This window comes from Molothrus aeneus, chromosome 2, assembly GCF_037042795.1.
Source record: "Molothrus aeneus isolate 106 chromosome 2, BPBGC_Maene_1.0, whole genome shotgun sequence".
Taxonomy (NCBI): Eukaryota; Metazoa; Chordata; class Aves; order Passeriformes; family Icteridae; genus Molothrus; species Molothrus aeneus.
Window position 1 is genome coordinate 91,341,344 of NC_089647.1, and position 17,247 is coordinate 91,358,590.

At 36.6% G+C, this 17,247-nt stretch overlaps 1 protein-coding gene across 1 annotated transcript in view; it reads right to left on the bottom strand.

Moving 5' to 3' along the window:
• Nucleotides 1–5,798: 5,798 nt before the first annotated feature.
• ATP11A (ATPase phospholipid transporting 11A) overlaps nt 5,799–17,247 on the bottom strand; it is a 119,137-nt gene continuing 107,688 nt past the window's right edge. The window contains exons 29-30 of the mRNA XM_066545307.1: nt 17,070–17,235; nt 5,799–10,014 (exon numbers count right to left, since the gene is read on the bottom strand). Of these exons, the coding sequence (XP_066401404.1) occupies nt 9,757–10,014; nt 17,070–17,235 (424 nt within the window). The 3' untranslated portion in view covers nt 5,799–9,756. The remainder of the gene's footprint in view (nt 10,015–17,069; nt 17,236–17,247) is intronic.

Genomic DNA, 17,247 nt, shown 5'->3' on the forward strand with positions numbered 1-17,247 from the left:
GAGCTTAAAAAAATTAAAATTGAAATAATTAATGGAGTTCACTGTGCTCATTCCCAGTAAATTAGATAGTAAATACAATGCAAATTGTATTTACTTACAGTAATACATGCAAACAAATACAATAAATACAATACATACTAAAGTACTTGGGCTGAATGTCATGATTAAAAACATGTTGCAGGTACTATTTGTTTTTATTTCATCCAACAGGAAATCTCCTGCTGGCTGTAATGAGAGCTTAGACACCTGCATTTAACACAAACAGCTGTAAGTACCTGTACCTGAACCTGAATTTGGCTTCTTGGATGATATTTTGAAGTTGAGTTTCCAAATACACAACTCCCACTTAATTCTGCTTATGCAGAGAAGAGGCAGAGAGGGAGAGGGGACTGGAAAAGTTCCTGGGACTAGAAACATGGTGTGCTTTGGTTTGCAGTATGTGAAGCAGGAATTTCAGTCATAGGTGCTCTGTGGGAAACACGATTCTCTAGGACAGAATTTTGGGCTGGGCACCAAGAAACAACTGAAATGAAACAATGAAGACTCACAGTAAAGGAAAGAAATTGTTTGGGATTGAAAAAAAAACCATCGACGTTCTTTAAAAATATTATTAGAGCATGTTAGTTTTGAGTACATCTGATGTGGTGGTAGAGAGAATAAATGGATTTGCAACCCATGAACACTATAAGAAGAGTGGTGTGACATGGCAGAAAGATGAAATGTCTGTGAACAGTAATGTAAAAGGTGAGGTGCAGGCAAATGTTCAAATGAACATTCATCAGATTTATAGGTCAATCCACATGAGAGGATGCCTGAACTCTATTGTGGATCAGTGAAATTTATTTTTATGCCACTCTAATTAACTTTCCTAACTCCCAAGCTGACATACTTTCATGTAACACCTGTAGTGTTCACATAGAGATGAGAAAACACATCAGTGACGAGTATTGTGGGATTTATAGTGCGTGCCAGCAGTAGCTTGGGCTTTCTGCACAACATCCATTTTTCTCCCTAAATCAGTAGAATTCCAAACTTAGTGTCTTGGCTCAATACCTGGATATAAAATTAATTACATCAGGATTGCTAAGTGTGCATCTCTGTGAAATGTAAGGGGAATGTAAATCTTCATAGACTGAAACAGTTAAAAGGTTAATAGTGTGGTTGGCAATTAACCTCATGGAAAACACAAGTAGCTTCTAGCAACAACTCTTAAACAATGAGTCAGGGTGGAGCCTCCTTGAATGAGAGGACTAGTTGCCAGTGAAATTAAGATGTATCTCAGCTTTCTGTATTTCAGTGTTCATACACATTTGGAAATAAAGTGTTGACAGATGGTTCTCACGAACTACCTCTGGATATATAAGATGCCAAAGTTAAGTGCATTATTCAGATAGGATAAGGAATAGTAATAGCAATAATAATAATAACAGATATGGAATTCAGATAGGATATAGAATATCCAGATACTCATAAACTCAGGATAATGGCGTATTTCCCAAAGTTGATTGAAGGCTATAATTATGGTTGATGCAGAACCAGTTCAGGAGGAGGTCAGAGTGAAATTTATCTTTTGAATATGGATAAGAATTTCCTTGGTGGCAGTGGTATTAGAATTTGAATAGCCATTCCCTTTCTATTTTAGCTTAAAATCTTTGGGTATGTATGAAAAAAGACCTTTTATCTTGTCAAGCCAAATTTTAGGACACAGGTAGTTTGCAATAAATTAACTGGGTTAAAAATTCCTTTTTTCCCCAATACCTTCAAATCACAATTTTTTATGAGAAAAACAAAATTTAGTGAGTCCCATGAGACCATGTACCCTTTTGAGACAGTTTGCATGAATGGATGTAGTAGGGAGAAGGTTAAATTCCCACACATGCCCAATTTCAGTAAAGAAAAGGATGGATGAGCTTACTTAGAGAGTAATTTGCTGAGAAAGAGGCCTGGGAAAAGCAGGATGAAGATGAGTGATTACGTCCTACACGAGATGGGGACACACAGAGTTTGTGTGTTTATGTACACATGATCAAGTACTTTTTGTGTAAAAGCAACCAAGGCACATAACCATTGTGGTGGTGACCACATTACTTCAGATCTGCTGGTTTGCCTGCTGAATATTCCTCTGAGAGAGTATGAAAAAGAGAGATCACTCTTGTTAAAATGCATGGAACTAAGTCTGCCCAATCATAAAAGGAATGGGGTTCTTTCCTTTCGGAATTAAGTATGGTATGTTACACAGACTTCTAGGGGAAAGGGAGGTACCCCAGTGTCACAGACACATTTTATGAAAAATCCTTTCCTTAGGATTTTTTCTCCTGAGAAGCTGAGAGGCCACAGGAACAAAATGTAAATAATAATTATCTGCTGCTGTGGAATGCAACAGGTGGATCTGTGATTGGTCTCATGTGGTTGTTTCTAATTGATGGCCAATCACAGTCCAGCTGTATTGGACTGTCTGGTCAGTCACAGGATTTTATTATGATTCCTTTCCTTTCCTTGCCAGCCTTCTGATGAAATCCCTTCTTCTATTCTTTTAGTATAGTTTTAATATATATCATAAAATAATAAACTAGCCTTCTGAAGCATGGAGTCAGATTCTCGTCTTTTCCCTTGTCCTGGGACCCCTGCAAACCGCCACACCCCAGCATGCCAGGTAAGAGGCAAGGGGAAATGTAAACGTGTATGCCATTTTCACCTATAGGGAGAACAAGAGTTGAATGGACAATAAAGTTTGAAATTTTAAAAGTTAAACTCCAGATGGACAATTCAAGAAAGGTGGATTCCAAATCATCTGCTGTGTGTGCCGCATTTGAGAAGAGAGAGAAGCCTGACTCATGTTCCAGTACAATCTACAGTCGAAGGATCTTCAGCTTTTTTCCATCTGGACCAGTTCCTTTCAGCACAATGATGCATGCATGCACAAACATGGCTTTTGTGCTAAACAAATGCAAAATTTGGACTTTCTAAGAAGACTTAAAAGCCAAGTGAATCCCAACTGTTACTGAGCTCTATCACTGCATCAGTGTTAAGCTTTGTGATGTTGTGCCTGAAAGCACACAGGAGGAGAAATATTTATTTCTGGGCTATAACTTAGAATGAAATTATACACACTACCTCCTCATAGCTGGCAATAAACAATTAGATTTCAACCTCATTAATACCACTTTCTCTAGCAATTTTGTTCATCCTAGAAGCAGCCTGTTCAGTACTTCCTAGAAAAATACTCTTATAGGCTGGCTACTTAGTTGAAAGTATTACCTGAAATAAAAATCAGCATACCATTTGATGGCTTGATCCATGGACCAGGATTTGTTTTCCTTCTCTTCTAGAGCCCAGTGTTTATTAGATAGCAAGATTCCAAGCTTTCAGATTTGGTTAACATTTCACCATGAAGAATCTTTACAAAAGATGTCTGAAATCTCAAGGTAAGTTGTTGATCTACTTTTAAAAAAAATATTTAAATTCCTTTGTTAGGAAGAAAAACAGACCAGTTTTTCTACATTAAATAAGAAACTCAGCAGTTCTCCCTGAAATAGGAAGCCTCTGAACCTAGCAGGACACTGCATCCTATGTATTTTTAAAAGCATAATGCACCATGAGATTTCTTAACCAGAATGAATAATGGAAAACAACAAGCTTTTGGTGGTTTAAAACTGAATACTGTTTGTCACTTTTAAATGGAAAACCAACAGTTAAATGATTAAGACTCAACATTATTAATTTACTGCAGACTTGACAGTTAACAAAGAAATGGCACATAGTGCCATTTTCTTTTAAAAAACCTTTTAAACCTAGATTGGGACATTAGGCACCTGATAAACTGATCTGTATAATGAAGGAAGTTAATGGATATATTTGGTTTTATCCCTATCTTATCACTTCCTAGTGTAAATGAAGCCTTTAAATGGGTATGGGTTTTGCTTTAGCATTTGAATAACATGAAAATTAATACACCTGTATGTGCAGTGGAAACACACAACAACAAAGCTTTTATAGAATAGTCAAATACTGTTTCTAAATTCCTGTAGAGTATCACTTGAGGAAATCAGAATATTTGAAAAACAAAACCAAGGAACTTCAGTCTGTCTCCAACCTACCTCACTTCACATCAAGATAACCTTCAGGAAAGATTTTATAGAGCACTGTTGCATGTATTGCAGAAAATATTGAGCCTTATAAAAGTCAATTTTCAATCAATTCTATAATGTAGCTTACTAAAAGAGCATATCTTAAAAGATAATGGAAAACACATGGTATTTGATTGAGAATGCTGTTTGTCACTTAAATTATTTTCTATCCTTTTTTCCTTTAAATAGGTAAACGTAATTTTATGTGCAAAATGAAGTTGTGTGGTAACATGTCTGTATGGGTATTGTGCTCTTCCTGAAATCCAGATACATCATCACTTTTTTTTTTTTTCAAAAACAGTTTCAATGTAATATTATATCTAATTCCAATCTATGCATTTTTTTCTTCTTTGCATGAATAAAGGGAAAAACATCTTCCATATTTACACAGCCCCTTCAAACTATCTTCTCTATGAGTTTATTGATAGAAACACAAAATTTCTTGATGAACAAAAGGGAGATGGGTACAACATTCTTGCATTGTTTAGATAAGAATCTCATATAAATACAAACCCATTCCTCTGAAACCTTTATTATGGGAAGTGCAAAATTAATATAGAAACTAAGGCCTAAGCATTCTACATATGCTCAGAGCAGCAGAAGGAGGGACCAAACCCGACACCCTGAACTGCTTTGTGGAGGCTGTCTGGGATACCTTCACCCTGATGGAGCCAATGTACTTTGGAGCCTATAATGGTTTTGAAACTGAAGGAAGTTGTGTAAAATTGTATCACCACATGAAATAAAATCATGGTCTTTCCATGCACTCAGCCTCTTCTGCAAGAATATATGAACACTGCTACCTAATCAGACGTCAGAACACATTGTTTTTTACTTTAGCTTCTTTAAATTCACAACATTGCAAAAGAAAAGAGAAATAGCTCTGTGTACCTTAACAGCAGAACTGCAAGGAAATGTAGCAGACTTTCTCATGTATAGCTTATGAGTTTACTTTGGAAAGAACTTTAGCACTTAATCTGTGCAGGAGAAACAAAGCTCTCCTGGACTAGCACCAATTTCTATTAGTTTTGGAACAACCCCCCATCCCCCAGCTCATGTTCCAGCCTTCTTTGAATTTCTTTTTGTTAATTTGCTGTTTTAGCTGGCTACACACACTCTGAAAATCATAGAATTACAGAACTGGTAAGGCTGGAAGGGACCTCTGGAGATCACCCAGTCCAACCCTTCTACCAAGGCAGTGTCACCTACACAAGGTGACACAGGAATGTGTCCAGGTGGGTTTTGAATGTCTCCAAAAAGAGAAACTCCACAAGCCCCTTGGCAGCCTGTTTAGTGCTCTGCCACTCTCAATGTAAAGAAGTTTTTCCCCATTCCCCATGTTGAAGAGAAACTTCTGCTGTTTCAGTTTAAGGCCACTGCACCTCATCCTGTCGCTGGGCACTGCTGAAAAGAGCCTGGCACCATCCTCTTGACATCCATCTTTGAGATATTTATATTGATGAGATCCCCTCTCAGTCTTCTCTTCTCTAGACTTCTCTTCTCTAGTCTAAACTTCTTCTTCTCTAGACTAACAGGCCCAGCTCCTGCAGTCTCTCATAAGAGAGATGCTCCAAGTCCCCTTTGTCATTTTTGTGGTGCTCTGCTGGACCCACTCCAGTATGAGAAATGAGCGTGAGAACAAACATATTCAATAACCAAATCAAACACTCATTCTGTTTTCTTTATATACTTACATTTTATTACAGACTAATATGAAACCATCTCATATTCATACTAGAATTACTGTAATTACTTGTGAGCAAACTTAAACCAGTCTTGAATGTTTATATTTATTGCAAGCAGATTTGTATCTCCTGCTTATATATTCTACATAAGGATCCAAAATGTGGCTGAATAGAAACAAGTTATATTTGTTTGTCTACAGAAATAAAAGTTAAAAACAGCACTGAAAAGAAACTTTACAGTAATGTATTCACACATTGACTCTTCAAATCAAATAAATGAAGTAGTATCGGATAATCTGAACATTAGATTTGAAGGCTGATTTATTTTCAAATAAATGCACCTAAAATTGTTCAATTAAAATGTGTCAGTACTTGGTGCTGATGACTACAGACATCTTTAATGTTTAAAGCACAGATAACTACCCCAGCCCCATACAGCAGCTTCCGCAGATTCTACTTTACATTAGATCGTGAAAGAACCTCTAAAATGCAAAGTGTACATAGCACAGAATTTATGTCCAAGACAATGCAGATTGAAATCCTGTGAATTTTCATAAGGTAAAAAATTAAAGCTATATAAACTGATTTTTTTGATTATTCTGCAAAGTAGAATCATGTAAGTTTTCACTTTTGTAGTACTTTCACAAATTTCCATTAAAGCTTTTTTAACAGAGACAGTAGCATGAGCACAAGGATCCCACTGGCTTCCAAAAGAAAAGTAGTGCAGTTCCTCAATTACGCTATTTTTTTCCTCTTATTTTTGCAAGCCAGTTGGTTCAAGACACACAGGCTAATGAAAGCAAGAAAGTAAACTGTAGCTTTTACATTAAGTGGCTGAACAAACAATTATTGTACATGGTAAAACAAAAAAGATCTTTTGCCACAAGCCACTGCAGGAATATATGAGCTTCTGTGGCCAAAAAGCTTGAAATACTTTCTAAGTCTTCACATACATTTGGTTAGTGCTTACCAGTTTCAAGACATTTATAGAAGCAGTTATGGAGACATTATGCTGTTAAAGCTGCAACAATTTAAATGAGGCAAGTTAGAAGGTTACATACATTTTTAGACTTTTCCTCTTTCTTTTTTTTCTTCATACATAAAAATCTGTCTCCTTTCAGTGTCCCACCCATAATAAAACACTCTAATGCATTTTGATCTAATTTCTACTTTTTCATCTTTTATATCTTTTGCAGTAAAACTCCCAAGTTAACATCTGCTGCAGTGGACTAGGTATACATGGCAATAGTAACAGGGACTGAAGCAAAAACACATCAAGTGAAGCCAAGTTGATGTTTTATGTTCATTTCATTAAACAGTCTATTTTAACAAACAAACAGCACCAACTTTTAAAGGTAAAAGTATTGCTAAATCAAAGCAGAAACTTCCATTTAAATTCAAGCATTCTTTCTCCTCCAAAAAATGACATGTTTAACTAAAATTTCTCAAATGTATACAGGTGTTTCAGCCTGAACAATGTTGTCAACAATATCTAAGTGCAGGGCTACATGAAGTTAGCAATGAACTGCTTTGTTAGTAGGCAGAACAGGAATGCAGCATTTTCAAAAATATCAAGCAAAATTTTCCTTATTTAAGGCTAAAAGATAGAACTCACAAAGTAAAAAAGCAGGAGGCTTTATAGAGTAAAAAAGCTAGCAGTTATAATATAGCACTGCAAGTACAGCGCTCTAATCGCTGCTACCAGAAATCCCAACAAAACATCAATAACTTGGGTGAGACTCATAGAGCAACTGACCTGTATTCTAATTTGACATTCATTAGAATTTCAACATTCAGCCACAACTCCATTCTAAGCTAAATTTAAGTGGCCAAAACTTATAGTTATAAAAAAAGCCTTCAAAACATATACTTAAAAAAAATAGAAATGGTGTGTTAACAAATGTATGCGTAAAACAGATTTATAAATAGCTACAGTATGAAAAATATTTCAGTGCAAAGGCAATTTTAAGATTTCTAAAAAATACATTACAAATAATTTGTTAACTACACACAAGAAATTTGTCACTGCTACTGGTATAAAATGTATACCCATATTAACTTCTTAAAAATATATACACCAGTGTTTTATGTAGGGGACGGTTTTAACTGACCAACATTCAAGTCTGCAATGGCAAGTATATGTACACACACACACATGTGTATGTATTTCAAAATGCTACTGCTATAAGGATGTTCTTTGAAACTTAAAAGTGCTATATGTCAAATGATAAAAAACCTTTATCTGTGGTGCTCACTGTTAGACTTTGTAAAATTCTGTTATCTTTGGTATACTGAAGATTTCATAACTCACTTTACAATCTCTGCTTGACCCAGGGCATTTTAATAATAAATCATTGTTTAATATGAAAACTACTCAGAATACTGCGAAGGACATTTCCTAGTAAGTTGATTTTTCATTTATTAAAAAAGTAAAGTAGTAAGTAAACTTACTTTGCCTCTGTTTTTTTCTTGTTAAAACACAAAAAGGGAAATTATTTTTCTCTGCCACCCTTGTCCACATGAAACACAACTAACAATGTCTTGGCCAGGTCTTCCAATAAATGCTGCAGGTCTGATTCCAAGTATTTTGTTTTCACACTGAAATACATTTTTAGTAATGTCCTCACAGAGGTATTGAATGAGGATGGCCATTAACCAGCTGTAACCACCAAGCTGAAATTGACTGAAATCGGATTACTGCTTCAGATATTTTTGCACCCCAAAATAAAACACTGGACTAACGAAACAACACAAGGATGCAGCTAAGAGTTGAATTACTGCAAGGTAACATAAATGTAGCAGAGAAAAGAGAAGTGCAAGTTGGCTGTCATTCTTAAGGGAATTCAAACAGAATCCTTGCAGTCATACTAGTTTCTCTATCCCACCTGTGGTTCAACTGTTTGTCAACAGTTGTGTGCCACCTCGTGGTTTGCCTGAAGAGCTAACAGCTGTGTGCTTTGTACTACATCTACCAAGCCCATTAGCCAGAATCTAACCATACACGCAGACAAAAAAAATCAAAATTAAGAGTATGAATCAAGATGGCAAAAGATACTCATCCAGAAAAACAGCTTTTCTTGTTTTAAGAAAAAAACCCAACAAACTGTCAAAAAAAGCTTAATATGTAATACTTTCTGCTATATGTATTTTACAATCATAGGGACAGGAAGTGAGAACACCAGGTAATGTGCATCTTTGACAAATTCAAAGATGTTTTGGGCAAAATGCTTACATTCAGTTTGTAAGTAAATACCAACACTGGCAATATTTACCTGTTTAACAGCCAACTTGACTTCATATTGTGTGTGCATACTCTACACAAGGATTGTTTTGCCTATCTTTCTACAGGGGAAAACTAACAGAAACCATACATAGCCCTGATTTGGCCACTTACAAGGAAGTGAACATTAGAGAGTGTTTCTTGAAAGCAGATTTGCACAGAGGAAACACCAGTTTGTTCTAAAGAAAGAGCAAAGAAAGAAAAAAGGACAGGGGAAAATCAGAAACAGCACTTGTTAAATATGCTTTAGGAGAATTTCATTTGAGATAACTGAGACAATTGCTCCTGGCTTAAAATTAAAACTGTTGATTTCAAAATGTAGGTCACTGACTAAAACTGCACTTCAAGTAACAAAGAAAATCACTAAAGATGACAGAAGTAGTAAATACACAGAAGTCTTGACACAGGACGAAGAGAATTTTTAGTGCTACCAGTCTCACAGTACCAGACTGTGCAGATTGTTCATTGCTCCAGTAGTTCAAAACATAAAAATAGGCCTATTGGCCTGGAAGGGTTCATACTTCTAGCTCTTGATCCTGTTTTCTCAACACTACCTCAGACAGCAAAAGCCACATATAGTTTAATATGTCTCTGTGACATGTCTGTTTCCTGAAAAAATAAATAAACAAAACCACAGTTTTTAAAGGCTTGACTTGGTGTTCTGTCATATGGACGTTTCCAAACCTGACCCACCGTAGTGGTAGCCTGCACTGGAACGCCAATGCTTATTTGAATAGCCAAAGACAGATGGAAGTACTGAATAATCAATGCCTTTCCACTGCGTAAACATCACTTTTTTAGAATGAGAATTAGACCTTCTTGCTGGGGAATTGCTGCAGTCACTGCTCCTGTATCTTGGGCTTTTCAGACAGGCAAGAGGTGTGAATTCTGAGATGTGCTCCCGACAGTGCCTTGATGCCTTCTGTTAAAGGGAAATAAAGAAACAAATACACAGTAAATAGACAATCTAGGAATCAAAAGTATGTAATTGTTTTCTTTTATAGGACCACTGTCCCCTTGGTATACTAACACCTTTCCCTAGATCACCACTCTGGTTATTTGATTCATGTCAAAGTATAATCCCTCATGTTGCTTTGCAATCAACCAGTTTCAACATGATTAGTTTTATACTAAGACTACAGAACCAGGCATGATTCTACACTTAACTTCTAAACCTGATAATGGGCTCTTCAGAGAAGACATGAAGACACAGAGGCCTGCCTTCAAAAGAAAGTGTTTTAGATCAAGGTTACGTTTCATTTTGGAATTTCTCCCGGTACATCTTTTTATCCCTGAACTTCTTATGTGTAATTTTAAGACAGGACAGATTCAAGCACTTTGCCTGGTAATTCCAAAGGGAGGAAATTCTTTACAGTCAGTTTGTGCTAACAGATGAAGTTTCCAGAGTTTAACGCACTTGCTTTCTACTTCTAAGCAGTGCTGAATTTTAGACTTGCTTAGGTTACGTGTAGCATCTATACAGGCAATTTATACTGTACATCTCAGTACTACCTTGGTCTAATTGCCCATTAAAATTTATCTTTCTCACATAATCACTCCACACTCTGGCAGAATCGGCACTTCCACTCAGGAAATGCTCAGGACTACAGAACACCACAGCTGCGTGACAAGAGCCTGGACGTGTGCACAAACTGAAATAAAACTAGCAAAGGCCTTTCCCCAATGAGTTTATTAAATTCTTTTCACTAAATGCACATATAATTTCCAGGTGTGGAGGTATGGAGGTTTTGTAATGGTATCTAACATATAAATGCATTATAAACATGGTTCAAAGCAATATTATTAATCAATCTCTCCATGAATGCTATATAAATCAATTAATCCTCTATCATTCCCTTCTTCCCTGTTAATCAGAACACAGTGATTTTGTCCTTTTGAACACCAAAAGAACAAAATCACAAAGTAAATATTAATGATATAGCTTACAGAACTTTGGCTGCAATGTAACATGACACTTTAATGACAATCACAAGCTTGAAACACTACTCTTGCATAACCTGGAGTAATCTGAAAGCTCTCTTAAAAACACTCTCTTGGAAAGGTGACAAACCTATCCTAAACTGCTCACCACAGTGAGGCCTGGGTTCTTTTAAACACATAGACCAAATAGCAACATTATTACATAAAAATCAGGTAACACATCAGCAGATTTGCTTTGGAAATGTAAGAGGGAGTAGTCATACAGTTTGGTAACTAATTTTCCTTTTCTTTGAGCTAGAAAGTAAAGCATTTTAGTTACCACAGATAGTTCTAAAAATAAAATGCTTTTTTCTACCCGTGGCTCCGAGACAAGAGCCTTTACCAAGCCTGAAGTTAGTCAAGAAGTTGGTTTTTTCTACTACTACTTGTGCAACAGTCATTTAAAGCAAATCAGCTACTTTAGCTACCTTCAGTTGCTTTAAAATCCTACAGCACACAGAGCACATGACATTTGTCCTTTTCACATACTGCTAACTTTGCACCTTCACTTAGCTCCTCGTGCTGCTTCTGGGGTCAGGAGAGCATGAAGGGACTGGAACAGTCATGGCATCCAGGTGAGAATCATTACAGTAAAGAGTCTGCCTTCTTACTTGTTTGTGTCATCAGTGGCATAGCAAGGAGATGACATAAAGCAGAGAACTTCATTCTGCTGGCCTTATGTTTGGGGAATTTAGTTCACCGCTTATGCTGCTGTCTCAGACATTCAGCTTAACTATCACACTTCTCTCTTCATCTGAGGCAGCAGCACAGCAATGCCCTGGTCTGTACAGAACACAGCACTGTGACACTGTGACACTGCCACATGCACAGCCCTGCTCTTCTGACCCAAGGTCCTATTCACAAGTGACTTGCTATGGTTATCTCCACATGTTACCATCTGCATTTAGTCTATATACGTACTCAAGAACATGAAAGATGATGGAGAAACTCCTCCTGGGTAAGAATTGCCTCTGACTTTATGTATTCTACACTGTGGTGCAATGTGAGTACACACTGCAATAATGAATGCAGCTCTTACAGAAGAAATGTCACACAACACCTATACATAATACAATGTATTTATATAGGACATGAATATGGGTATATTGATTTATTGGTTTGCTTTACATGATTAACTTTCTGAGACAAAAAGATCTTACCTGTGGCACGGAACATCTCTTGCAAGAACTAGGCTCTCCAAGTAAAACATAATGATTTTTTATCAATACTGATAAAGTACATCAAAAACTCTGGAGGAAACAGTTGATTTGTAAATAGCACCAAAAGAAATTAATCCAAATTGGCAACACGTACAGTACTTTTACCTAGCTTTGATCTAATTATGGCTCGGAAGGTGAAAGATTTCCTTCAAGAAGTGGCCCATCGCAGCTCGGCAGTGCATTTTGGCCTGTTTTATGTCTCATACTCTTCTGCAAGGATGAGGAAAAACAGTGAGACTCTTGATGAATACAAGAAATGTGAATGAATTGTACCATTTGGTAACTGTTATAGCAAAGTCCTGTAAAAGTGTTGGATTTTCTGACAGTCTTAAAAAGGAAAGGTTATCCAGTGTAAAACAAGGTTTCTATTTCTGGATCTTGAGATTAATCATTTGAGGGTGTTTTTAATTCCATTTCAAACTCTGTTAAAAATTTCTCTCAAAAGCACTAAACTGACTAAGTACTGTGTGCTCTGTGTCCTGCCCCTCTAACAATAACCTGCAGTGAATGGGAGAGGTGCCTGTGGTACAAATTGATCCTACACTAAGGAGTGGACATCCTGCTTCCCTACTCCCCAGAACAACTGGCCCACCAAGGGAGTGCCCCACATGGAGGTGATGGGGTGCTGCTCATCAAGGCTGACTTACAGCTTCATCATTACACTGTGGGCAGAGTGGGCCAGGGAGCTGCCAAGGAAACTTCTTCCACAGCATTCAAATATTGCAACAGCAAGATCCATTGCTTTGTTCCCTCAGAGGAGGAGCCTGACACGTGACAAGGCAGCAGTTTGCTGGTGAACACTTGTCTGAGCACCCAGGGCAGTTGTTCTACAGCAGCTAAGGCCATTGAGGAACAGAAGAATGATGAATCCCCAGAGAAGCTTCCCCAGGCAAAAGGACCACTTTGGGTTTCCCCAGGTGCAGCAAAGGGTCAAGATCTCATAACATGGCTGATGGCCCATGCTTGTGACTGAGTGAAAGCACAGTAAAAAATCATCAGTCAAAAACAAAGAGAAAAAGAAAAATATTTCTTTAAAAGGAATGAAAGTACAGGAGTCATTTACAGCTCAGAAACTAAACACCTGGTATTTCAGCTACCAAATACTTGGAATTGCTGAAATACTGTCAATCAAAATGAAAATTATAAAAATAGAAATAGGATCATTTAAATTGAATTTATATTTTCCCTAACAGAGTGCCTAAAATTCTGCTACTAATGAAAGAAGAATAAAGAAAAAATAACCAATGTAGATTGGCTATATAAAAAAAAATACCCTATTGCTTTTTAAAAGTAAAAGCTGAAAGAAACCTTGCAGCTGCACAGTCACCAGTTAAAGCACAAAATTCAGTTTGTGTCATTGAGCCAGAGTTGCAGAGACCACACGTATAAGAAATAAGCAGATTTTGACCAAAATTACCAAAAGGCAACAGATTCCTCCAAAGCTTTTGCAGAAATAATGTTGTAGCCCAAGAAAGACAACAGTTCCTATGTATATAATATTTATATCAATATCCATATACATGCACATATATATATATACACATATACTTGTAGGCACATATATGTATCTGTATGCACATATATGTCTGTATGTATGTATATATATATATATATTTATATTATATCACAGAAAAGCTCTCTGAAAAAACCCCAGAGCTATATGTGGAATGTTTAAAAACATCCAAATGTAATGATGGTAAACAATCGCTCACCATACACTGGAGTGACTCTCAAATGACTGAAAAATCTGGAAGTATAAGAACTGCTTCAAAGGCTTTATGCATTCTTATTGCCTGAGTAGAACCAATTTAGTAACCTGGGAAATGGTCACTAGTCCTATGTTTATCTTTTCAGTTGTTCCCAAAGCCCTTTTGTTATAAAGAAAGCAGTACATTTTAGGAATGCAGTACATTTTAAAATGGTTTTTTATAAGCTCAGTTCAAACCAATCCTAAGACACTTAAGAGACAATTTTAGTCAGAATTCTCAATAGTGAAAAAACCTCTATTTTCCCTCTGATTTATATTATTACAGTAAATTTTATTGACCATCTATTTTTGAGGGGGAACAAAGGAGAAAATACATTTTTATATCTTAACCACTTAAGAAAGAAAGATCTAAAATCTGCAATGGAAACTGACAGTCTCTGAATATTAAGTAAAAAACAGTTTTCTTGCAGACTGTAGGGGAAACAAGATTTACTAGCATTTCTTCTACTTTTATATTAAATAATGTCATGAACTTTCAGGCCTTGAGTTGTTTTCTTTCTAGAAAGAGCACAGAATTTCATAAAAGGGAACATAAGGAAAGCTCAGTTTCAAAATGCATGCTTGAAAAAGAAAAAAGCTGCATTTTCTAGCAGCAGAGAAGATACATTAATATATTCCAATGACTGCTTAAGTGTCACATTTCCAGTACCACATTTTCTGTATGATGCTAGCAACATCAGCCTAATCAGAATTATCACTTGTTTGTGTGGCCACTATTCTACTTATTCAGGTACAATGGAAACACAACAGGCATTCATCTACAGACAGACCAATGATTAAAATGGGGATATAAGAATTGTAGATTCCTGAGGCAGAAACATTCTGTAAAATGCAGCAAGAACAGTGACAAAAATTGATAGTGACAGTGATGGACTGTGACAACAATTCATACAATCTTTGAGATACTCAGAAAGAAAAAACTGTACTAAATTGTATTCCTCAAAATATAGTTGACGTGAATCACAAATGGAGATAATGAGTATGGTAAATAACTTCTGATGATTAACTTTATAAAGTCCTTTGAATGAAATGGCCAAGCATGCAGAAAGGCAGAAAAAAGTCACCTTTTGTTCCATTAGAAACTTAGACTGCTTGAAGTCTGAGAAAGCATAAAGATGGTGGACTGCTCAACAGAAAGGCACTGATGTTTAGTCTGATTTCCCCAGAAGATTGTAGGAAGCAACCGAGCACATCATTTATGTTTAAAGCAAGGTAGCAGTTATTTAGACATAGTGGATTGGAAGACAGGAAGAAACAAAGAGAGGGAAGAAGAAACACAAGCGATATAACTGGTTAAAAGTCACAGATCTTTGACTAAATATTAAAAAATGAATATTGTCAGTGTCGAGCCCAAAATCTGCTTTACTACTGATTCATTTTCCAGTACTAATATACAATGTCTGTAAGAAATGCTACAAAAACCTTTGGTAGGGGTTTTTATTTTCCTAGCTTGTTTCTTTACCTTAACCCTCACTCATTCTGTCTCTTTAGACTTTCAAATTAACTATTCAGAATCTGTCACAGACATCTTTTGTGAAAATCTTTTTCTTTAAGATTTTTTCCCTTCTGAGAAGTTGAAGCCTCAGAAACAAAATGTAAACAATGGTTATCTGCTGCTGTAGAATGCAACAGGTCCATCTGTGATTGGCCCATCTTGGATGTTTATAATTAATAGCCAATCAAGGCCAAGCTATCTCGGACAGAGTCTGGGAGAGCTGCCTTTTGTTTCATATCTTTGCTATTCTATTCTTAGCTAGCCTGCTGAAGAAACCTTTCCTTCTATTTTTCATTTTAGTATAGTTATAATGTAATATATATATATATATATATCATAAAATAATAAATCAAGCCTTCTAAACACAGAGTCAACATTCTCGTCTCTTGCCTCATCCAAGAACCCCTGTGAACACTGTCACAAGAATCTATACTGAGGTCAACTCCTTCCACAGGTAGTACATATGACATGTAAGATCTCTGAATGAAAAAACATTTTAAGTACTGATCTGCCTGGGAATGCTTTCCTGCTATTCTCTATTCTTTCCTGAAGTAAGGCACTATTACACCTGTATATTCTAGGAATACAAAACAGTGGCAGAGGGTTTTATATTTGCCACCGGGTATTTTATTTTCCTTGGTAGCGAAGCTCCTTTATTCCTTTCCTCTTAATGCAAAGAACCTTCTCAATTAAAGATCAAAATGGTACCTAATCCCTTTTGCTACTAGTAACTCATTCTTTTAACCTACTGGTGGCAGCTCAGGGGCTGAAAAAGTCAAGGGCAGTAACATTAAGTTTAAAGCTCAGCACACCTCTACTGTCCTTCACATTCTAACATATATAATATATAAAAGTTTACTGGGGTTAAAATACAGGAAACATTTTCTATTCATGTCCCCAGCATGGCACCATGGTTCCCACAGAACCTGGCTTCCACTTCACCCTTAGAAGAGATTGTCTATATTTACACAGTCATTTCTCCTTTTGGGCTGATCAGATGAAAGGAGAAAATAGATTTTAAAATACTCTTCCCATGGGTACAGCAAGGCATGTTTAAGTACAAATAATGGATCAGAACAGGCAAAATGTAAGTCAAAATATAAAAGAGGAAAAAACTATAAATAGGATATGAGTCAGTTTTAATACATGTGTTTTTGTAGCAGGCATCAGCATGTTATCAGATGTAAGTGCCTCTTATCTACCCTTTTGGAGATCCCAATCCCCTTGCCCTTCTTATCTCCTCAAATCAGAAATCTTGTTGAGCCATGTAGCTATTTCCCACCATCCTCATCAGCTGCTTTCCTTGTGGTTGCTGGTATGGAGGCACAAGTGTTGCTCCAGGATTTAGGTTAATGCCACCATGTAAATAACTGGCAGCATTTTTCACCATATTGCTCAGACACCACAGATGGGAGGGGAACCTCTGCTTTAATCTTATCTCTGACCTTGGCCTAGGTGATTAGACACTTGTAATACAAAAAATACCTAACTTCACAATGAAAAAGATTATTTACCTGGATTCTTTCTGTTGCTGTAGGCCACAACTCCCTGCATAAGACCTTCTTCAGAACATCTGGAAGAAGGCTGACAGTTATGAGCAGAATTATACCCAGCCACGCAGGACCACTGGACAGCATTTGCATGAACACGTAATACATCCTCTGATAATTGAGAAAAGGCCTGGGAGGAAAA